Source organism: Chrysochloris asiatica, unplaced genomic scaffold (genome assembly GCF_000296735.1).
Source record: "Chrysochloris asiatica unplaced genomic scaffold, ChrAsi1.0 scaffold00213, whole genome shotgun sequence".
NCBI classification, from domain to species: Eukaryota; Metazoa; Chordata; class Mammalia; order Afrosoricida; family Chrysochloridae; genus Chrysochloris; species Chrysochloris asiatica.
The window spans coordinates 1,543,332-1,568,225 of NW_006408731.1; the positions used below are offsets into that span (position 1 = coordinate 1,543,332).

General features: G+C 38.6%; 1 protein-coding gene and 1 non-coding gene across 2 annotated transcripts in view; both read left to right on the forward strand.

Annotated features, from left to right (window-relative positions):
* Positions 1 to 9,972, forward strand: part of SCAND3 (SCAN domain containing 3) — a 25,064-nt gene extending 15,092 nt beyond the window's left edge. Inside the window, 5 exon segments of the mRNA XM_006872866.1 lie at positions 5,381 to 5,774; positions 5,776 to 6,506; positions 6,509 to 6,861; positions 8,064 to 8,308; positions 8,310 to 9,972. Of these exon segments, the coding sequence (XP_006872928.1) occupies positions 5,381 to 5,774; positions 5,776 to 6,506; positions 6,509 to 6,861; positions 8,064 to 8,308; positions 8,310 to 9,972 (3,386 nt within the window).
* Positions 9,973 to 18,298: 8,326 nt separating this feature from the next.
* On the forward strand, positions 18,299 to 18,372 carry TRNAT-UGU. The gene has a single exon. It is a non-coding gene; the product is annotated as a tRNA-Thr (tRNA).
* The last annotated feature ends 6,522 nt before the right edge of the window (positions 18,373 to 24,894 follow it).

Consider the following 24,894-nt stretch of genomic DNA (forward strand, 5'->3'; position numbering starts at 1 on the left):
TTTTCCCAAATTCATACTTCGTACATTCCATGTTCCAATTTTCAATGGATGTTTACAGCTGTTTCTCCTCACCTTAAGCTGTTGCCCATCAGCAAATGCAGGTTCTGTGTGCTTTTCTCCCCCGAGCTTAACTGTATTCGTGTTGTTGTTGTTAAGTTCTATCAAATCAGTTCTAACTCATAGCGACACTGTATAGAGTTTTCAAAAAGTGACTGGTGGGTTTGAATTGCTGACCTTGTGGTTAGCAGTCAAGTGCTTACCCTACAGCACCACACCTACACTCTTTCTCATCCTGAACCCATTAATATTAATTCTTCTACATTCTGGAGTTCACATTCTCCTGGTTCTCATGTGTTATTCTCTTTATATCCCTCCTCCACCCAAATTTATCTTTATTTACCTTCTTCTAAAATGACATACTGCTTTAGGCAAATCTGTGGCACAAGACCTTTTTTAAAGCATTCAAGAGCAAAGATGTCAGTTTGAGGACTAAGGTGCACGTGACTCTAGCCATGGTATTTTCACTAACCTCATATGCATGCGAAAGTTGGACAGTGAATTAGAAGATCGTAGAAGAATTGGTGCACTTGAGTTATGGTGTTGGAGGAGAATATTGCAAGTGCCATGGGCTGCCAAAAGAACCAACACAGACAGCTATGTACTCAGGCGTAGCAACATTTGTGAGGTTGGCACAGAACCAGGCAGTGTTTTGTTCTGCTGTGCATAGGGTCACTGTGAGTCAGTACCAAGTCAATGGCACCTAACAACAACAACAACAATTGCTTAAAGGAGCTCTGGTAGCACAGTGGTTACAAGTTTGTCTGCTAATCTCAAGGTCAGCAGTTTAAACTACCAGCTGTTCTGTGGGAGAAAGATGAAGCTTTCTGCTTTCCAGTCTCGGAAACCCTATGGACTCCACAGCACATAACCAACCAATTACTCATAGTCCTTATTGCTACTTCCCACCACTCTCATCCATCATGCCTTCTTCAAACCCTTTTAACTTCTTGTTAGTTACCGTGGAGTCGGTTCTGACTCATAGAGGCTGTATGCACAACAGAAAAAAAACACTGCATGGTCCTGCACCATCCTCACAACTGTTGTTACATATGAGTCTATTGCTGCTGCCACTGTGTGAATTCATCTCGTTGGAGTTCCCCCTCTTTTTCACTGACCTTCCACTTTAGCAATCATGATGTCCTTCTCCAGGGACTGGTCTCTCCTGATAATATGTCCATAGTATGAGAGACAAAGTCTTACTATTTCTAAGGAGCATTCTGGCTGTATTTTTTCCAAGACAGATTTGTTTATCCTTCTGGCAGTCCATGGTACTTTCATTATTCCTCTCCAACACCATTAATTCAAATGCATAGATTCTTCTATTGTCTTCCTTATTTATTGTCTAACTTTCACTTGCATATAAAGTCATTGAAAATACCAAGAATTGGATAAGGTGCATATTAATCCTCAAACTGACATCTTTGCTGTATAACACTTTAAAGACATCTTTTGCAGCAGATTTGAATAATGCAATACATTGTTTGATTTCTTGACTGCTGTTCCATGAGAACTGATTGTGGATCCAAGTAAATGAAGTTTTTGACAGCTTCAATCTTTCTCCACGTATTTACTGGTCCAGTTGTAAATTTTTGTTTTCTTTACATTGAAGTGCAATCCATACTGAAAGCTGTAGTTTTTATCTTCATCAATGAATATTTCAAGTCATCTTCACTACCAGCAAGCAAGCTTGTGTCATCTGCAAATCTCAGGTTGTTAATGAGTCTTCCTCCAATCCTGATGCCATGATCTTTTCTTTGGATTATTTGCATTCTTGGATTATCTGTTTAGCAGACAGAGTGAAAGGATACAACACTGATGCACACCTTTCCTGATTTTAACCATTCAGTGTTCCCTTGTTCTATTCGAACAAATGTCTTGTGATCTAGGTACATGTTACTTATGAATACAATGAAGTATTCTGGGATACCCATTTTTTTCATCATTATTCATAGTTTGTTATGACCCACATAGTTGTATGCCTTTGCATTGTCAATAAAGCACACGTAAACATTTCTGGTATTCTCTGCTTTTAGTCGAGATCCATCTGATGTCAGCAATGATATCCCTGGCTCTACGTCCTCTTCTGGATCTGACTTGAATGTCTGGCAGCACGCTGTCAATGTAATGCAGCAACTGTTTTTGAACTATCTTCAGCAAAATTTTGCTGACATATGATCCTAATGATACTGCTTGATGATTTCCATATTCTGTTGAGTTACCTGTCTTTGGAATGAGTCTTTTCCAATTGGTTAGCAAGGTTGTTGTTATTATGTGCCATGGAGTTGGTTCCGACTCATAGTGACCCTGTACAGGGTTTCCAAGGAGTTGGTTCCGACTCATAGTGACCCTGTACAGGGTTTACAAGGCTATAGTTCTTTACGGGAGCAGAAAGCCTCATCTTTCTCCCGTGAAACAGTGGTAGTTTCGAACTGCTGACCTTGTGGTTCGCAGCCCGATTCGTAACCACTACACTACCAGAGAAAGGTAGTCTTCCAAATTTCTTGGTATAGACAAGTGGCCGCCTTCAACACTGCATCAGTTTGTTGAAACATCCCATTTGTATTCCATCAGTTCATGAGCCTTGCTTCCAATGCCTCCAGTGCAGCTTGGACTTCTTCCTCTGATACCACCAGTTCTTGATCATATACTACCTCTTGAAATTTTCGAATATTGAGCAATTCTTTTTGGTACAGTGACTCTATGTATTTCTTCCGACTTCATTTGATGGTTCCTACATCATTCAATATTTTGCCCACGTTTTTGTTGTTAAGTGCCATAGAGTCAGTTCTGACCCATAGTGACTCTATTAATTGTTTCTGAGGAGTAGCTGGTGAGCTTGAACCTCTGACCTTGCAGTTCAAACCAACTTTGCAGTCTAGCACATTAACCCACAGTGCCACACCACAACTCCTGTTTTGCCCGTGTTGTTGTTGTTAAGTGCTGTCAAGTCAATTCCAACCCATAGCGACCCTGTATAGGGTTTCCAAGGAACAGCTGATGAGCTTGAACCACCGACCTTGCAGTTCAAACAGCTTTGCATTCTGGAGCATTAACCCACAGTGCCACACCTGGATAGAACCCTTCAATTTTGCAACCCGAGACTTGACTTTTTTCTTCAGTTCTTTCAACTTGAGAAATGCTGAGCATGTTCTTTCCTTATGGTTTTCTAATTCCAGGTCTTTGTATATTTCATTTTCATACTTGACTTTATCTTCTAGAGTTGTCCTTTGAAATTTTCTGTTCTGCATTTACTTCATAATTCTTCCAGTTGCTTTAGCTTGTCTACATTTCAGAGCAAGTTTCAGAGATTTTTCTGACATCCATTTTGGTCTTTTATTTTTTTCCTGTATTTTTTGTTTTGCTTTTTTTTTTGCTGTATTTTTCATGACCTTTTTATTTCGTCCTATATGATGTTCTTGATGTCAACACACAGCTCTTCTGGTCTTCGGTTATTAGTGTTTAATGCATTAAGTACATTCTTAAGATAATCCCTCAATTCAGATGGGATATATCCATGGCATATTTTTACTCTTGTGGAGTTGTTTTCATTTTCCTCAGCGTTAGCCTGAAGTTGCATATGAGCAACTGATGGTCTGTTCCACAGTCAGCCCCCTTACCTTATTTTAGTTGATGATATTGAGCTTCTCCATCTCTCATCCCACAGATGTAGTAGTCAGTTTGATTCCTGTGTATTTCATCGGTGAGATCACCTTTTATGTTGTTTAAAAAGGTATTTGCAATGAAAAAGTCATTGACCTGTGCTCATTTGTTGTTGTTATTAAGTGCCGTCAAGTCAGTTCCGACCCATAGTAACACTGTATAGGGTTTCCAAGGAGCAGCTGGTGAACTTGAACCATCAACCTTGCAGTTCAAATGGCTTTGCAGTCTGATGCACTAACCCACGGCACCACACCAGGACTCCTTTAAGAGTTTACAATTATGGCAAACATCACTGAAGGAAAAATAATCCATGGAAGATAGTTAAAACAGGAATTGCACAAAATGGATAAGAGTGGAAAGAAATACTTATTATTCATATACTGGTCTTTTTTGTTGCATTTTGAGATAGTATTTTCTATGAGTATTATAATCTTCAATTATGAAGTTAGTCAACAATTTTTTATTATGGCTTTTGTGTGTGTTGTTGCTGTTGTTGTTAAGTACTGTTGAGTCAATTCCAATTTTACGCTATCCTGTACAGGGTTTCCGAGGAGCAGTTGGTGGGTTTGAACCACGACTTTGTGGTTCACAGTTCAGTCCTTATCCTGCAGAGCCTTGCTTCTTTAGAAAATTATAGTCTTGTTAGGTCTACATATGAAACTAATTAAAGTGCGAATTTGTTTAATGAGTAGGTTATGTTTATTGAGAAAAAAGAACTTACTGTGAGTTTAAATTAAATGATTAAGGAAATCCTATTGGAACACTTGGGAGTTAAAGTGAAGCCAAAACACATCTCTATTTGAACCTAGTTTTAGAAATTATGAAAATGTGAAAATGAATTGAATTTGCTAGTTCAAAATCTGGGATACAAATTGGTAAGGTGAACAAAGTTAACATGAGAGGAAGCATTTTTTTCCTAAGCAGCTGTAAGATTGAAGCAGGTGATATGCTAATTTCAAATGATTATTATTTTATGTTTTCAAAGCAGTTTTCTTAAGATATATTACATCATGCTTGAGTTATTCTAAGTATTTCTCTTATTGTGAATATTGTAGACATATGCTTTATTGAGTCAGAGATTTTTCACCAGTTCAAGCTCATATGCTCCTCTTCCCTTACTAACATTAGTAATGTGAATGTTTGTATTGGCTTAGTGGTTTCACAAGCTCCTAAGGGAACTGACAAAAGTTTATCCTATTGGAACTTAAACTTTAAAAACAGAAAATGTGTTATAATCTGGGGCTTTAAAAAAATCTATTAATGTCTTGCTAAGGGTTCACTAGTTCAGAAAAAAAGTTCTTTTCTAGTTAATAAATAAAAGAAAAATTAAATAAAAAATAATAACAATTTGTTTTACATAAAACAATGTTGACATAAAACTTTAAAACTACTCTGAAAAGTCGCCTCCAGGCTTTACTATATTCAAAATTTTTGCTTCTAGATAGAATTCTTCACTTGCTCTCCCTTTATCTCTAACCAAAATTGCATGCCCTCTTCTCTATTCATATCCCTTACTTCCATCCCAAGCTGTAGTGCTTTTTTGTTTGTTTTTAACAATGTCTGTATTTTAAATTATTAAGTGCTGTCAAGTCGGTTCCAACTCATAGGGTTTCCAAGGAGTGGCTGGCAAATATACTAACTTTTTTCCTTTACATTTTAGGGTCCTTTTTGTGGCTTTCTATGATGTCCCAAGGCATGGGTGATGATAACCTCAGTAGCTTAGATGGTCATGAAACAGAAATTGAACCAGAAAATATGAGAGAAAAGTTCTTCCAAAGCTTAGCTGTACTACTGGAAATCAAAAGTAATAACACTAAGATATTTTCTAAAGCAAAGTACTGCCAATTGACAAGGGAAGTGAAAGAGGCTAAAGCTAAGGCCAAAAAGGACCCCATTGACTACCGTTGCTTGACTTGATTTGATGTGATCCTTGTCCAAGGAAATGAGAAACTGATTGTAGCTATAAATGGAGAAACAGGTAAAATACAGTATTACTTACACAGTGAGGACTTATTTGACATTCTACATGATACACATCTCAGTATTGCACATGGAGATGTGTATGGAAAAAGAATTACAAGCACAATACAAGAACATCACAAAAGAAGTTATCATGTTATACTTGACACTATGCAAACCATGCCAACAGAAAAATTCAAAAGCTAAGAAAGTTCTAATACCACAGCCACCTAAGGGATTTAACTCAAGATGCCAAGTGAATCTTATAGACATGCAATTGAATCCTGATGGGGAGTATAAATTTATTATGCATTATCAAGACTTGCGTACAAAGTTAAGTTTTTTGAGGTCATTAAAATCTAAAAGGCCCAAGGAAGTCGCACATGCTCTTTTAGATATCTTTACAATTATTGGTGCACCCAGTTTCCTACAATCTGACAATGGGAGGGAATTTTCAAGTCAGATTATTCGTGAGCTCAGTAATATCTGGCCAGAGTTGAAAATTGTTCATGGGAAGTCTCGGTCTTGTCAAAGCCAAAATTCTATAGAAAAAATGACTGTGGATATCCAAAACAGGATGATCTCCTGGATGCAAGCTAACAACTCTTCACACTGGGCTGAATTTTTGTGGTTCATTCAGATGACCCAAAATCAGCCTTATCACAGAGACATGCAGCAGACTCCATGTGGAGATACATCTAACTCTGAAGCAAAACTAGGCCTGTCTCATTCTCAGTTAACTGAAGTATTTGTTGCCAGTCTGAATACAGAAAATGAGTTCGAACAAGCTGACAAAGAGTTAGAAAATACTCTAAGATCCCAATATGAAAAACTGGAGCCAATAGCAGTGATATTGAAGAGACTCTTTTTATTACTCCTAAAGTAGTGGATAGAAGCCCTCCTGAAAACAGGCAAAGATTTTTATCTTGTGTCGTTTGTGAAAAAGAATGCACAGGTGCTAATAGTTGTATATCATGTGATGGAAATGTCCATGCAATCTGTGAAGTGCCCGCTCAAAGCAAGACTGATGACTATGGCCACAGAATAACTTGTAGTCTTTGCCATGAGGCCACTACAATAAAAAGGAAACATGATGAGACTCAGAGAAGTTTCACTGTTCAACCATCCAAAATGCTAAAGGCTTCAGAGACACCATTTTCACCGAACAAAACAGGAGATTGGGTAAGAGTATCTGTTAGAGATCAAAACAGGGGAAGAGCTTCAGTATAGTTTTCTGTGATCAAGATGAATGAGAAGTTTTTTGGTACAAGTTTGACATGATATGGTGGTGGTTATGTGCTGTGGAACTGGTTCCAAATCATAGCGCCCCTGCATAGGGTTTACAAGGTTGTGAATCTTTACAGGAGCAGAAAGCCTCATCTTTCTCCCACAGAACTGCTGGTAGTTTCTAACTGCTGACCTTAAGGTTAGTAGTAGCCCGACTCGTAACCACTATGCTACGAGAGCTCATTTTGACATAATATACTAAAACACAATTACGGCCACCTTGAATATATTTTCTCCCAAGAAAAGGCTAATTATTTTGGATGTCGTTTTCTCCTCTAAATTGGAAATTATGACCTTGAATCTATCTTATTTATGTTTTGGGGGTGATGAAGTAGTTCTTAGACTACTCTGTGATATAAGGCATCTCTTACAATAATGAGAAAGTTAGAAACCAGGAATACATCTATTTGATTGTATGTTTTCACAGAAGGGTTAATTCGGGAATAGATTAATTTAATATTTCTATGTTTCAATTGTACATTAATTTGGGTGTGGGCATAAGCCAAGAAAGGGTATTATGGGTCAAGTAAGGAAATATTTAGGAGGTGTTGGGTGATGAAAATTTGCCTGAGTAATAGAGTCTTGTGGTGGGAAAGAGTTCAGTTTTGGGATTTAAATAGAGAGCATGAGATAAGGTCAATGTGATTTTAAAGCAGTAGGTTTTATAAGTCCAGGATAATGCCTTATAAAATACAGTTCAAGTCAGAGTTCTAAAATATGAGGTCACACATGATCTAGGCCAATGTTACTCAACTATGTGTGATCTATAGACTAGTACTGGTCTGCAAACTATTTTTACCTGACCATACACATAATCAATGAACTCATCTTGAATTCACCAATTTGGGTGTTGAATTCTTAAGGTGAGTCATATGTAGTGAGAATGGAACACTAGAAAAGCACAGTAGGATCATACTATAATGTGTGATATTTTATCATTAGTTTGTCAGCTGTAACCAAAAGTATATATTGATTTACTTTCATAATTTAATTTTACAATCATTGTAAAGGTTTCAATTAAACCTAGTTTTTAATTTGTAACTAATCTTATTAGCCAAAGGAGGGAAGTAAACTTTATTTTTAATCCTAATTTACAGATGGTGAAACAATGTTCACTGGCCTTTTCTGTCAAGAAGAAACATACCTTTTCTGAACATAGTGGCAGCAGTAGTAAAAGAAGGGGTAACAATGGAAGTCATTCTCAAGAAATGAAAACCAAGAGAGTGCATTCTAGTTTTACTCGGAAGTATGACCCCTCATATATTGAGTTTGGTTTTGTAGCTGTAATTGATGATAAAGTGCTAAAACCACAGTGTATTATTTGTGGAGATATATTGGCTAATGAAACCATCAAAACTTAAGCGGCATTTATATTCAAAACATAAAGAAATAAGTTCACAACCAAAAGAATTCTTTGAAAGAAAGAGCAGTGAATTAAAAAGCCAACCAAAGCAGGTATTCAGTGTTTCACATATAAACATTAGTGCTTTGCGGGCTTCTTATAAAGTAGCACTTCCAGTTGCTAAGTCTAAAATACCATACACAATTGCTGAGACACTAGTGGAAGACTGCATCAAAGAAATTTGCTTGGAAATGTTGGGTGAATCTGCAGCAAAAAAAGTAGCTCAAGTGCCGCTTTCCAATGACACTATAGCTCGACGTTTTCAGGAACTGGCTAATGATATGGAAGACCGACTCATAGAACAAATAAAGCTAGCAAAGTGTTTTTCTTTGCAACTTGATGAGTGCAGAGATATTGTGAACATGATCATTCTTTTAGTATATGTGAGGTTTGAACATGATGATGATATAAAGGAAGAATTCTTTTTTTCAGTTACTTTGCCTACAAATACAACTAGCTCAGGATTATATGAAGCTGTGAAGAATTACATTGTCAACAAATGTGGTTTGGAATTTAAGTTTTGTGTAAGAGTATGTTCTGATGGTGCAGCTTCAATGACAGGAAAACACTCTGAAATGGTTGCCCAGATTGAGGAGCTTGCTCCAGAATGTAAAACAACACATTGTTTCACTCATCCAGAAAATCTTGCTATGAAAAAAATATCAGTTGAACTAAATAGCATGCTTACTGACATAGTAAAAATTGTGAATTATATAAAGGAGAATGCATTAAATTCAAGGTTATTCTCTTTATTATGTGATAATATGGAAACTGATCATAAACAACTGTTCTTGCGTGCTGAGATGCAGTGGTTGTCACAGGGAAAAATTCTGTCAAGAATATTTGAATTATGAAATGAACTCTTAGTGTTTCTGCAAGGCAAGAAGCCAGCTTGGTCCCAACTTTTTAAAGATGTGAATTGGACAGCTAGGCTTGCTTATTTGTCTGATATCTTCAGTATTTTTAATGATCTCAGTGCTTCCATGCAAGGAAAGAATAAAATATGTTTTTCAATGGCAGATAAAATGGAAGGACAAAAACAAAAGTTAGAAATGTGGAAAAGCAGAGCTTCTAGAGATTGTTATGATATGTTCCATAATTTAACAATGATTATTAGCGAAGCAGGTCATGATCTTGATACTGTACATCTGAGGAAAGTTACCAATAAACATCTAAAAAATTTGTTAGAATATTTTAAATTCTATTTTCCATCAAAAGAAGATCCACGCATAGGAGACTCATGGATCCAAAATCCATTTCTTACATCAAAAAATAATTTAAATTTGACTGGAAGTCTACAGGATATGTTCTTGCAGCTGGCAACTGATGAAGGATTGAAGATTTTTGAAAACACAGCATAACTTGCTTCATTTTGGATAAAAGTTAAAAGTGAATATTCTGAGCTTGCCAAGATTGCTTTAAAATCTCTTCTTCTATTCTCCTCAACGTACCTCTGTGAAACTGGTTTCTCTACATTAAGTGTTATTAAAACAAAACACAGAAACAGTTTAAATATCCATTATCCCTTGCGAGTAGCACTGTCATCGATTCAACCTAGATTAGACAAATTCACAAGCAAGAAGCAAGCCCATCTGTCACACTAAACGCTTTATTGATATATAAAGTATTCATTAAAAGTGAGGAATTTGCTATTTGACTTTTAACTTCCTTAGTTAAACTTATGGAACTCTGAAAAGTTATTCTTCTAACAGTAGTTCTGTGTATATCTTGACTGTGTACATTTTCAATGAAGAGTATGTATAAAAGTTTTATAATTCTTTTAATTTTTCCACGTAACATTTATTAATATATAATTTTAAATCTGTTAATCCTAATATTAAAAATTTGGTCTTGTATTTTTGTATGTCTTGGTTTTCATTATTATATTGTGTTAGAGTTAACACTAGAAGATGACTTCAGGACAAGAATGATTTCTTTGAAGTGGCAGACTGTATAATAAAGAGAAGTGAATTCAGGGAGTGGATTAAGAATTCACATGCAAGAGAAAGGAGCAATAAGATGTTAAGTTCGTTAAGCTGAATCATGTTATAACAATAGTTTAGACGTTGATGCTATGTTGGTTTGGCAGGTGTATGACTAAACAATGTATAATAAGGTGATGTGGTGTTTCTAGTCATGATATTATGGCTTTGGATTTATATTGATAAATTCTGATTTCATATGGGTGGGGGACTGGACCACAGTAACAAAATTTGTCAAGTAAAGGTTTTAAAACCTTCTTAGAGTTTCTTAGAGCCTTGAAGATTCTGTAGCACAGTCAAGTACTGGTACCTCATTCTTGATTACTTGGATATGATTCAGGGGGAAAAAAAGTCACATATATGTGTAACCACTTAGAATGACTCAAAGCAGATAATTAGCAGAAGGTATTTTATTTAGGGTAAAGCATGCCAGGATCCTTGAAGAAAATGACAGTCACGTGCTAGACAAGTAACAGTGAGTGGTTCATTCCAAAGAAACGTGGCATTGAAAGCAGGGAAAGGAAAATATAGTTAATGATATAAATTTTTATATCATTAAATAGGCTAATATTTAGCCTTTTGATTAAAAAACTATTAAGGGACTAGATCCCCAAACCTTTGAGAGTGAATGAAATATTTTTCATATTCAGCCCTGAAACCTTAGATGGATTATATTTTATTATTTTAATAAAATTTTACAGCTTTTCAAAAATCTTGTGATGGATAGATTAAGAAGACAGTGATGTAGTTCTTCCTACTACAACAATAACTCACAAGGTACATGCCCTCTTTCCTGTCTGTCCTTTTGGAATTCAGCGATTTGCAATTTTTAAATATTTTACCATTTGTTTTATTGCTTGCATAAGGTATTTGTGATTCCCATTTTTAATTTTTTAAAAGCAAGTTGTGTAATGATTCAGTATTGATTTCTACAAAACTTCAAGTGGTCTTGGAGAAAATAAACTGAGAGGGATATTAAGAGGGTATTTCTAAAGAGAACTAAATTTCATAACTTTCCCTCTGTTGTTGTTGTTGTCAGGTGCCATTGAGTCGGAACCGACTCATAGCGACCCCATGCACAGCAGAACGAAACAATGCTCGATCCTGGGCCAACCTTACTACCGCTGCCACACTTGAGTGCATCAATGATGCCACCTGGCTGATCCATCTCGTTGGGGGTCTTCCTCTTTTTCTCTGACCCTCCACCCTACCCAGCATGACATCCTTCTCCAGCGATTGTTTCCTCCGGACAATATGTCCAAAGTAGGAGAGACGAAGTTTAGCCATCCTGGCCTCCAAGGAACACTCTGGCTGCACTTCCTCCAAAACAGATTTATTGGTTCTTTTGGCAGTCCATGGCACTTTCAGTACTCTCCTCCAACACCACAACTCAAAGGCATCAATTCTTCTACGATCCTCCTTATTCACTGTCCAGCTTTCACATCCATATGAGGCTATTGAAAACACAATGGCCTGGGTCAGGCGCACCCTAGTCCTCAAGCTGACATCTCTGCTCTTCAACACTTTAAAAAGTTCCTGTGCGGCAGATTTGCCCAGTGCAATACGTCATCTGATCTCTTGACTGCTACTTCCGCGAGTGTTGATAGTTGATCCAAGAAGAATGAACTCCTTGACAACTTCAATCTTTTCTCCATTGATAAGAATGTTGCTTATTGGTCCAGTGGTGAGGATTTTTGTTTTCTTGACATTGAGATGTAATCCATATCGAAGGCTGTGCTCTTTAATCTTCATAAGTAAATGTTTCAAGTCCTCTCACTTTCAGCGATCAAGGTTGTATCATCTGCATATCACAGGTTGTTAATGAGTCTTCCTCCAATCCTGATGCCACGTTTTTCTTTATAGAACCCAGTTTCTCGTATTATTTGCTCAGCATACAGGTTGAACAAGTATGGTGAAGAATACAACCCTGTCACACACCTTTCTTAATTTTAAACCATTCAGTGTTCCCATATTCTGTTTGAACAACTGCTTCTTGGTCAAATACAGATTTCTTAGAAGTACAATTAAGTGTTCTGGAATACTCATACTGTTGTTGTTAAGTGCCATGAAATTGACTCCAACCTATAGCGACCCTGTAGAGGGTTTCCAAGGAGCAGCTAGTGAGCTTGAACTGGAGAGAGAAGGGGAGGGTGCTTCCCCTGACCCCCCTGATCCCAACTAGTGGGGGTCAAGGGAAAGCATGGCTGCCTAGGCCTCTTCTCTCCAGAGGAGGATCCCAGATGACAAAATCTAGGTGAGACCTAATCAGTCCCCACCCACCCTGTGCCCTCTACCCTTGCCCAAGGAGGCAAGGGTCATCCCAACAAAACTGGAACTATGACTTATTAAGCCAGCTTGGTCCTCTAAGTGGCACTGGCCATTAGATGCACATTCAGAAGCCACTGGCCCCATGTGTGACAGCCAAACACAATGCAGCTAGTATGGCCAAAGAATAGCATCTTGGACTTCATGCAATTTTAATAGTCACATGTGGCTTGTGGTGACCATATTGGACCTTCCAGTCTAGAGTTGGAAGAAAGCAAACCAGGGAACAGCAGCTGGGCACAAACAGAAAACAGAAAGAGGGATGAACCGTCGGCCATCAACTGTTCCAGCCCCATCCCAAAACAAAAAGTCACCAGGAATGGGATAAGAATGGGCTAAGAGTAACAGGCAAAACTCCACTCAATCACACAGAAGAAGCTACTTGTCCAACCACCCAGCCAGCTTCCAACTGGAACGATCACACTATTTCCTGAAAAAATATGTTAATCTATTTTTCTAGAACCCAGGAATAATAATAATATATTACAAGAAGAGAGCCATAAATATCTCACTATGTTATGATCTACTAGAAAACTTATGTTTTAGCAAAAAGCTACCTTTTTTCAGACGTTGTTGTTACGTGCCGTGGAGTCAGTTCCGACTCATAGTGACCATGTACAGGGTTTCTGAGCCTGTAAATCTTTATGGGAGCAGAAAGCTTCATCTTTCTCCCATGGAACAGCTGGTAGTTACAAACTGCTGACCCAGAGGGTAGCAGCCAGATTCATAACCACTACACTACCAGAGCTCCATTTTTTTTTTAAGGCATAACAGCCTCAAAAGGGCCAAAGTTATGGGCAATGTGAAGTTTTTAAGAAAAGCAAAACTGGGGAGAGTTTATAGAGAAGGACCCTATCTGAAGATATAAATACTAATAAAAAAAAAATAAAAATCCTATCTCCCACTCTTTTCTAATTTTTGAGAAACAAACAAAACAAAAACACATTAAATACAGACTTAGTACATTCTTGCCCAGGTAGAGACACTGCATGAAGGAATGAACTCAAAAGAAAAAAAACAATAAACAAACCCTACTAAAAACAGTTTTATAAACATTCTATAAATCCATTTCAGTATGAATTTTCAGCTCTTCCCCTTCATCTTCCCTTCCTCTCCCCCTATTAAAAAAAAAAAAAAAAGATTGGTTTCCAAAAGTCACTTGAAAGAGCCCAGAACAGCCCAAGGTATACCACAGTGAATTGTATAGTGTGATCACAAGACCCTGTCACGGTGACAGATGACACAGCTCAGAGTGCAGCTGGTTCTAGTTCCTTCTCCTAAGTCTGGCAGAGAGACAGGCTGTGAAAGGGAGCAAGGAAGGTGGCTAGGGAGCAGCTCTCCAGTCAGGACCTACACTATACCTGTGGGCCCCCTCGCTTCTAAGGGCCTGGATGGGGAACGATTCAGACAAGGTTCTAAGCTGGTTTCTAAACCAAAAGGTTAAGAAATAATCCAATCCTCAGGCTGCTTTCAGAAAGGCCAACTTTAACCCCATTTTTCTACAGGGACAACTGAGGCCCAGAGAATCAAGAAGAGCCAGCCAGGAACAGTAGAAGATATTGCCTTGTCTTCTGACATTAAAACATAATCAGAGCTGGAGATACTGATAAATCCGTATTAGATTGACCTCCCTCTAGCCACCTTTCCCAGTCCTCAGGCTTTCCTCCCCACAAAGCAGGGTGGGCTTCTGTGATGCTGAAGAGGGTAGGAAGGGAATACTTGAGAGATGTTAACGGTATAGTCAATGTCTTTGGAGACTCCTATTTTGAATAGGCTGGATAAGCACTGAATTGCTAATCACAAAGTTGGTGTTTCAAATCCATCAACTGCTCCTTGGAAACTCTATACAGGGTTGCTAGGAGCCCAAAAGACTCATGGCACTTAACAGAAAGACACATGGCACTTCTCTGATGGGACTGCACTTTCTGTAGTAAATCTGTTAGGAACTTTGATAATTGGATGGGGATTTTTAATCCCAGTTTGTATCCCTCCTGAGATTTCCTAAGTGATTACTTCCAGAATGTCTTTTCCAATGTTCACCACTTTGGAAGAAATAACGGGAAAATTCTTAAACACTGTACAATTAGAAATGATTTGATTAGAAAATGAAATGTTTATTTACTGGTTCAAAGAACATAGTATATTTTTTGTATTCTGATATACTTGTGTTAAATTGGTTTTACAGTCATCTTGCTATTAAGACCATTGTAGTTACTTTAATCAATTAAACCTTGGGTTCATTAAGCAATACAAGGGAAAGAGAATGAGACCATTTATGGACTGTCTGAGATTCTATCATGTCTCTGCCTCAAAGACTTAGGCTTCAAAATGATGCAACATTTTCAATGTTGTGTTTTATCATAGGATTTAAATGGCTTAATTTCTGGCTAATAGCATTTTTGCATTTTGGAAAGGGTAAAATTTCCAAATGACCATTTTTCTGTTTGGAAAGTCTCGGAATTAATTTAAGGAACCAAATATAAACTCAAAATGACAGAGAAATGCAGGGTTTTGTAGGTTGGGAAAAGTAGCCAGAGGAAATGAGCACACATAACAAAGTCACTTTGGAAAGGTAACCCTGGTTGAGGAAGTTAGTCTTAATCCTGGAGCATTAGGAAGTCACAGAAGGGATGATACGTAGAATGCAACTTGAAGTACATTTTAGCAAGATTTTTCTGACTAAAGTGTGGAAGATAGTTTGGCGTGCTAGAGATAGGAGACCAAGGAGGATTTTGTAATGAACTAGATTAATGATAATGACCTAAATTGAAGCAATGGTCATAGGGATGAAAGGATAGGGACGTATTTGAAAGTCTCAAGAATAGCAAATTGTCAACTTGCAATTCTATTGAGATACTGATAGTTTTCATATAGTGTTACCACTGTATCTAAAGCTTAAATGTATGAACAAGAGTTAAGAATCGCTAAGAAACATTTTAAAATACGAAAAAACTTTCACTACATCAAAATTTATAAAGTTATAATGTTTAAGACTGCCTATATTAAAACAATGATAGACAAATCATTGGAACAAGAATAGGGAGCCCAGAAATAATCCTGCAGATACATGGAAGCTTGATACTCATATTGCTAGCCTGAAAACAAAGAGATTATCTAATTGGAAGAAAATTAAATTTATCCCCCAATTTTAAATATGTGAAAGATTTAAATGTGAAAGACAAAGTTATACAACTTTTTAAAGAAAATATGGGAGAACTTCTTTCTGCATTTGAAGAAAGATGATTTATTAAAATGCAAAAACATAAACCATTAAAAAATTAATAAATCTAGATACATTAAAATGACCAATTTTGGTTTATCATGTTATTGTTGTTAAGTGCCATCGAGTTGGTTCTGACTCATGCGACACTGTACAGGGGTTTCGAGGCTATAAATCTTTATGGAAGCAGAAAGTTGCATCTTTTGCCAGTGGAGTGGCTTGTGGGCTGGAACTGCAGACCTTGTGGTTATCCTGCTTCATTCCCTTACCTGCATACCACAAACTATGAAATAACAAAAACTAGGAGTATGTAGCTGTAACACATATACTTGACAAAAGGTTATTATCTAGAATATAGAGAATTACTGAAAATCAATGATTTAAAAAATAGGCAAGCAACTAAATAGAAAAATAAATACAATAGGTACTTCAAAGAAGAGGAAAACTGATGGCCAGCAGATGTGTAAAGAGGTACTCAAAATAATCTGTAATCATGGAAAAGCATATTTTGATGACAAAGAAATTCTGTTTTACACCAAGCAGATTGGTTCAATTTTGTGAATCAACTATATTCTATACTGTGGATTTTATGTGCATATTGATACAACACTTTGGAATACAATTTGACATCATCTAGTCCTGGTGGTTACGAATCGGGCTGCGAACCTCAGGGTCAGCAGTTCGAAGCTACCAGCTGTTCTGTGGGAGAAAAATGAGGCTTTCTGCTCCCGTAAAGAACTACAGCCTTGGAAACCTGGTACAGGGTCACTCTGAGTCAGAGTCAACTCCATGGCACATAACAACAATAACAAGTCTGCACTGTAGAGATAAGCGCTCAACTGCAAGGTCAGCAGTTCAAACCCACCAGCTGCTCCTATACAGGGTCACTATGAGCTGGAACCAACTCAAAGGCATTTAGCAACAACAGCAACAAGTTGAAGAGAGGCCTGCTGCTAGCTAAACTGTGTACCAGCAGTTCAAACTGCTGTAGTTTGAATACACCAGCCACTCTTGGCTCCTTAAGGCAAAGACAGTGGCAGTCTGCTTCCAGAAAGATTACAGCCTTGGTCAGTTTATGGGGAAAATATGAATCAACTCAACGGCAAGGGGTTTGCTTTGGGGTTTAGTAAAATTTGACAATGTGTATGCCCTACAATCTTCTAAGCCATGTAATTGAATGTCTGTAACATCAATGTTTATAAAAGCCCAGACTGGAAGCAACTCAAATACCCATTCACAGGAGAGTAATTAGTAAATAATGTATACTGTATTTACTCAACAATAAGAATGAAGTAGTAAAATGAGTGATCACTGAGCATTTTGGGGGTGATGGAAATGTTCTATATCTACATTCTGGTGGTGGTTACCTCTTGTTGTGAGGTACCTTCAAGTCTGTTCTAACCCATAGCAACCCTGTGTCCAACAGAATGAAACACGGCCCAATCCTGCACCATCCTCGCAATCATTACTGTTTGAGCCCATTGTTACAGACAACAAGCCATCTCAAGAGGGTCTTCTTTTTCACTGACCCTTTACTTTATCAAGCAGAAAGAATACAAGTATTATTCCATTTTTTGAAAAAAGACTTCACAAAAAATTTAGAACGTGTGAAAAACCGAACAAAGATTAAAGATATTATCTGGTATAATAAAGAAAGCTCACACTGGGGATCACTTCAAAGATTTTTTCATTGCTGTTGTTTTTAAAGTGTGCGTGTGTTTTTAGTAAAGTTGTTCTTCCTATGACTCTAAAAATATTACTTTCTTTTATGTTAACTTGAGCTAATCACTAGGACAATGAAGAGGAAGGTTTTAGAATGAAAATGCTAAATTCGTGCTTAAATAATAAGGAGTTTTTCTAAAGTTCAAAGATGATAAAACAAGATTAAATTAGGGTGGGGTAAACGCACCTCTGAGAGGTCAGCTTGTAGGAATTAATACTTTTCAGGCTTCACATACTCCCTGGGTTCAGAACTCAAAAAGTGGGATTTCCCCTTGCTCACTGTGATTATCTTGTACTTGGAAGCTCTTTGTCTTTAGAATCCCATCCTCTCCCTAGGATTTAGTCAATCCGGAGCTGCACGCCTCTCTATGGTTGGAGGATCCTGGAGGCAGCAGTTATGTGGAACATTTGGAATGAAGGCATTGAGAGAGAATTGAGGACCTTGGCGGCCTTTTTTTTTTTTTTTAATGGGTGGAAAAAAAGCATTTCAATGGTAGACTTTTCAAATACATACTACAAACATTGGTAAAAACGGTGAAATCGGATTTGTTAAATAATTTTAAAAGTATATTACAAAGAAGGGGGGAAAGTCACATACGCAAAAAAATGTTGATGGAAATTGTGACAGCTTTGTCATTAGAAAGTAAATAAAGGGCACTTTTAGAAGCCTAGAGTTTAGATGGCTCCATGGCTTAGTTGGTTAAAGCGCCTGTCTTGTAAACAGGAGATCCTGGGTTCGAATCCCAGTGGGGCCTCAGTAATGTTTAGAGAGTATTTTTTAATACTAGCGCCGTGAACTAATGCGCTGGACCGCAAAGCTGATATACGACAAAATCGGCAATTCAAGCTCCTTGGAAACCCCATACAGGGTCGCAATGAGTTGGAATCGACTCGACGACACTTAACAACAAGAAGAAATTAAAATGGCTCCATTATAAGTTCACCCTCCCTGAGGAAAAAAATAGGACTTGAAGAAACAAATTTAAATCTCAGCAACACGCTTCTTCCCATCAATAATAGGGTGAAGATCGTTTCCTGGGGGGGAATTAACCCACTTTGTGGGACTTTTAGCACACGAGGGGTCCCTAGGTGAAGTCAGACTCTCTGCCCAGGGTGCGGTGATGGAGTGGGCACGAAACCTCTCTAAAATGATAACCGTTTGGTTGCTGCAGCGAGCGAGCATTCAATTGTTGCTTCAAACTACAGTCCACGCTTAAGATCAAAAATACTACTATGGCTATTCTTGAGCTTTCCTAGAACTAAGATTTTATGACTCAAGTAAGTAAATCATTGATTATTAAGAGAAACAGGGTGTTTTGGGGATAATTCTAGCCCTTTTGTGTTGACAAGAGAGCGCAGTCCACAAACTGCTTAGAATGTGCTGACGCTTCTCCCTTTCTTTGGTCCCCATCTTTGAGGACGCAGATACAGACAATATTGTGCTTTAGTTGAGCATGGAACGAACGAAGTTCTCAGCCATGCTTGTTCAATGAATGAGTAAAGATGGAACGAACGCATGTTGCCTCAAATTAGTGTTGTGTCCCCATGTTTCTTACCCTCGGGGTCCCCTTTAAAGTATTTCTACCGGGAACGACACCTCAAATTCTAGGCGGTCCCAGGACTACTAGTCTCAAGATGAAATGAGATCTAAGGACAGCCTGTTGTTGTTGTTGTTGTTAAGTACCGTGGAGTCGGTTCCGAATCAGTGACCCTGCACAGGGTTTACGAGGCTGTAAATCTTTATGGGAGCAGAACGCCTCATCTTTCTCCCGCGGAAGGCTAGTAGTTTCGAACTGCAGACTCGTAACCATTACGCTACCAGAGCTCCTTAGGACAGCCTAGGGAAAAGGAAATGCATTTTCTAGACATAGCGGTGATTATCTCTCCACCAATGGAAACGAACACACGTGACGCCTTCCCTCCTCCTCCTCCCCGACATCTTTCCTTCTTAGCCTTAAATCACTTGCTTAGTCATCTAGAATATCTAGGGAACAGCAGATTTGGCGCGTGCCTTGTGTGCCATTTGGGGGATGTGGAGCGCCGCCACTGAGCAGTTTCTATTAGCCATAGCAGCTTCTAGCCCAGCTATGAGAGATTCAACAATTTAAACTAACTACCATAGGAGCTATTTTCTGTAAATAACCCGCTGGTGAGGAGTTGGGAAGGGGGGCAGATGGTGGACCCTGGTCTACCATACACTAAAGCTCCTTTACTCAATGTGACTTTGGATCTTTTTGAGGCATTTTGCCGTCTTTTTGTTAAGTGTTGTCAAGTCAGATCCGACTCGGCGACCCTCCATAGGATTTCCTAAGAGCGGCTGGTGGGTTTGAACAGCCGTTCTTGCGGTTAGCAGTTCATTGCTGATCCTAGCGCCAGACCAGGATTCTACCACCCCTCCAATTAACAACAACAACAATGATGCTGTGGAGTCCTGGCGTGATCAACACTGGACTGCTAACCACAAGATCGGGGGTTCAAACCTAACACTCGCTTGTTGGAAACCCTAGTCCTGGTGTGGCGTTGTGGGTTAATGAGCCAGACTGCAAAGCCGTTTGAACTGCAAGTCTGGGTTCAAACTCACCAGCTTCTCTTCGGAAACCCTATACAGGGTCGCTATGGGTTGGAGTCGACTGGACGGCACTTAACAACAATATATAGGGGTCTCTATGAGTCAGAACTGACTCGACAGCGCTTGACAACAACACAGTGGTGCTGTAGGTTATGTACTAGATTGCTAACCGCACCAAAGACTACGGAGACGGATCACTATGAGTCAGAGTCAACTGGATGGCAGTAGTTTGGTTTGGCTTGGTTGGTTTAAAACCTTCTTGTTTGGTGGATTTTGGGTCTTTCCTTGTGCCTTTTACCTGACCCAACTTTGCAACATAACTCTTAAATTGTAGCGCTTATGAATCGGGCTGCTAACCTTAAGGTCAGCAGTTCGAAACTACCAGCTTCGGGAGAAAGATGAGGCTTTCTGCTTCCGTAAAGATTTACAGCCTCGAAAATCCTGTGCAGGATCGCTATGAGTCGGAACCAATTCCACAGTACTTAACAACAACAACAACCCTCATCTGCATCTTGATAGAGTGTTTTCCTCACTCTCCATTTCTAACCCTGTTCTCTGCACCTGCACATAATTGACTCACAAGTAGAGACTATCAGGAGAGAATAGCTATTAGTCTTGACCAGGAGGGAAAGGGGAAGGATGAGATTGGGCAGGAGCAAATAGGTAAGCACTGGTTTACTAGTGCTTTCCTCTGTAGTGAACAGTTCACTACAAATTAGTAAATAAGCACAAGTAAATCAATGTTTACCTTGCTTAATGGGTACTCCATCCCTATCAGGGACTGTAAATTTGAAAAGAGGCTTTGGCTTTGATGGAAGATGCTATGGGATTGGGTAAGAGACAATGTCACCCAAACCTAGAAGCAGAATTTTTGATGTAGTGAAAAAAAAAAAACCAATTTCAGTTCATTATAGATTAGTAAATTAGCCCATGCTTACCTTACTGAGTAATCTGGCCTGGAGTAGATTGTAAAGCATACAACAAGGGGTAAAAAAACTCCACAAATTGGCTCATTATTCAGATACCTGAGGCCCACCATACCCATCTCCCAAATGGAGTTCACTAGCTGAGCTCACTTGTTATTGTTGTTAGGTGCCATCAAGTCTGTGCCGACTCATAGCAACCCTATGAACAAGAGAACAAAACACTGCTTGGTCCTGTGCCAACCTCAGAATCATTGCTACGCTTGAGCCCATTGCTGCTGCCACTGTGCCAATTCATCTCATTGGGGGTCTCCCTCTTTTTCACTGATCCTCCACTTTAGCAAGCATGATGCTCTTCTTCAGGGACTGATAATGTATCCAATGTATGAGAGACGAAGTCTGGCCATCCTGGCATCTAATACAAATTTGTTTGTTCTTTTGGTAGTCCATGGTATTTTCAATATTCTTTCCAATACCATAATTCAATTACATCAATTCTTCCACAATACAGCTTTCACATGCATATAAGGCTATTGAAAATACTGTGGCTTGGGTCAGGCACACCTCAGTCTTCAGACTTTTGAAAAAAGTCTTTTGAAACACTTTAAAGAGGCCTCATGCAGCTGATTTGCCTAATGTCCTTTGATTTCTTGACTGCTGCTTCCATGCATGTTGATGATTGGTCCGAGCAAAATGAAGTCTCTGATAACTTCAGTGTTTTCTCCATTTATTTTGATGTCATTTATTGGTCCAGTGGTGAAGACTTTTGTTTTCTTTACATTGTGGTGCAACCCATACCGAAGACTGTGATCTTCGGTCTTCATCAGTAAATATTTTTAAGTTCTTTTAGCTTTCGGCAAGCAAACTTGTATTATCTGCATATTGCAGATTGTAAATGAGTCTTTCTCCAGCCCTGTACCATGTTTCTCATCATATAATCCAGTTTATCAAATTATATACTTGCTCAGCATACACAAATTGAATAAACATGGTGAAAAAATACAACTCAGGCACATACCTTTCCTAGTTTTAAACCATTCAGTGTTCCTTTGTTCTGTTCGAACAAATGCCTCTTGGTTCATGTACAGGTTCCTCATGAGTACAGTTAAGTGTTCCAAAATATTCATACTCTGCAATGTTGTCCATAGCTTGTCATGACCTACAAAGTCAAAAGCCTTTGCGTATTCAATAAAGCACAGGTAAAGATCTATCTGATGTCAGCAATGAAATCCTTCATTCTATGGCCTCTTCTGAATTTGGCTTGAACATCTGGGAGTTCCCTAGCAATGCACTTTCCAGCCGTTTTTGAATTGTCATTAGCAAAATTTTACATACATGAGATATTAATGATATTGACCAATGATTAGAATGGGTACAAATATGGATCTCTCCCAGTAAGTTGGCCAGGTAGTTGTCTTCTAAATTTCTTGGCATAGAAGAATGAGTGCCTCCATTGCTGTATCAGTTTGCTGAAAATATTTCAATTTGTACTCCCAGAGCCTTGTTCTTTGTCTTCAATGCACCTTGGACTTCTTCCTTCAGGATCATTAGTTCTTAATCGTATGCTACCTCTTGAAATGGTTGAACATGGACAATTTCTTTTTGGCACAGTGACTCTGTGTATTCCTTCCTTTTTAAAAAAAAACACAGCAACAACAACAAAAAAAAACTTTTATTATGAATTAAGTGGTAATTTACATGGGAGAACATTGGTTTTGCACTCATCCTATTGTATCTTCATTGCAATGATTACAATCCCCTCCATGCACCATCATTCAACAATATTTGCTTCTATTCCCTCAATTTTGTTTTTGTTTGTTTATTTTTGATGTACACACGAACACTCAGGAATATATAATCATTTAAATAACCCAAGGGCACATTCTGCAAGCCTGCCTCCTGGCCACCAGCACACAGCTTTTCTCTTTTCATGAGTCTAGAGTCCTCAGCTGCTATATCTCTCTACGTCATCATCTCTGCTTCCATCTCTGGTGTTATTGCTTTTCTGGATAGGGCCCCACATTCTACTCATGCTCTTCTCCCTTGATGGTACTAGGGCCCTCTGTTCCTGGACTGTAAGATTAACTACTTCCCCCTTTATGTTACAAAGCTTCTACCTTTACAGTTGTAACCATTGCAATTAGTCATGATAACAATTACTCACTACTGAATCATAAGAATCTTATCCACATTTCCTTTCACCAGACCTGTCTAGACAAGATGAAAGCTATTCAGTGGGGAATCTACCTATCCCCGCACACTCTGAAACTTAACTCCCTCTTAAAAACTTATAAGCCAGCCACTTTGTGCCTTTATAGCCTCCCTTTTAGGTAGCCAGTTTCTAAGTTGCTGGACCCTGTCAACCCTGTGTACAGAGGGATAGGTTTGATCCTTGATGTGAAGACTCCTTCCCTTTCAGTTGGTATTTTGAGCTACTACATCCTTCCATCTTCTTTTGGTGCTTTCTGCATCATTGCCCACATTTGTTGTTTTTAAGTGCCATTGAGTCAGTTCTGACTCATAGTGACCCTTTACTGGTTTCTGAGGAGTAGCTGGTGAATTTGAACCGTGACCATGAGGTTCAAACTGACCTTGCAGTCCAGCACATTAACCCATAGAACCACTTAAGGAACAAAATGACCCATCTTTCTCCCATGGAGTAGCTGTTGGACTCTAAGTCCAGTGCTTGTTAATGGTGGTGTTGTTAAGTACCATGGAGTAGTTTCTGACTCAAAGTAACCCTGTGTAGAGTTTGAACCACCAATCTTGCAGTTAGCAAGCAGTACAGTACTTATCCTACAGCACCATGATGTTCCGAATTGTTTTTTCTTGAACATCTCAATTTACCATCACCTTGAAGGGACCAACATATTAGGAACAAAAAGAATTTCCAGTGTCTTACAATTCATCCTGTAAAGTGTAAGTCACCACTGATGCCAATGACAAAAATATTTTAAATCTAAAGATAAAATCTGCTTAGAAGTCTATTTGTTGACAGTTACTATATCAACCCATGTCCATGAATAGAAGTATACTTGTACTGATTCCTGGAAAGAACACTGGTAGTGTATGTAGTGGGTTCCGAGTTGGGCTGCTAACTACAAGGTCAGCAATTCTAGTCTACCAGCAATTCCGAGACAACACACAGCTACCATCTCTAATCCTTTGAAATGGGGTATGGTCAACAATTATACATATCAATCACTCTCCTCCTTTTTTATTTATGAGATAACATTTTCCATGTCCTGACCTCAACAAGCAGAGCAGCCAGTGATGGTGGTTGTGTGACACCAAGTTGGTTCCAACTCATAGTGACCCTGTATAAGGTTTCACTATAAATCTTTACAGGAATAGAAAGCCTCATCTTATTGGTCTTTAGAGACGAAATTATGAGGTAGGCACTTTTCTTTCCCTACCAATCCCCTGCGACTCCCTCTGCTAATCTATATAGCTACCTATTTTAAGACAGACACCTTATTGACCTGATCTTGGATAAAAGCAACCTGGAAAAAAGATGTCAGATAAGAGTAAATATGTCTAAGAACAAAAATTATGCCAGTCTTAGTTAAGTTATGAGTTCTGGTGTGGCACTGTAGGATAAAGCATTGGACCACAAGGTCGGTTTGAACCAGAAGGTTGGCAATTGAATTGATAAGTGCTTGGCACCTTAGGATAAGCACACAACCTCAAGGTTAGTTTGAATCGCAAGGTTGACAGTTCAAACTCACCAGCCACTTCTTGGGAACTCTATATAGGGTCGCTATGAGTTGGCACAGACTTGATGG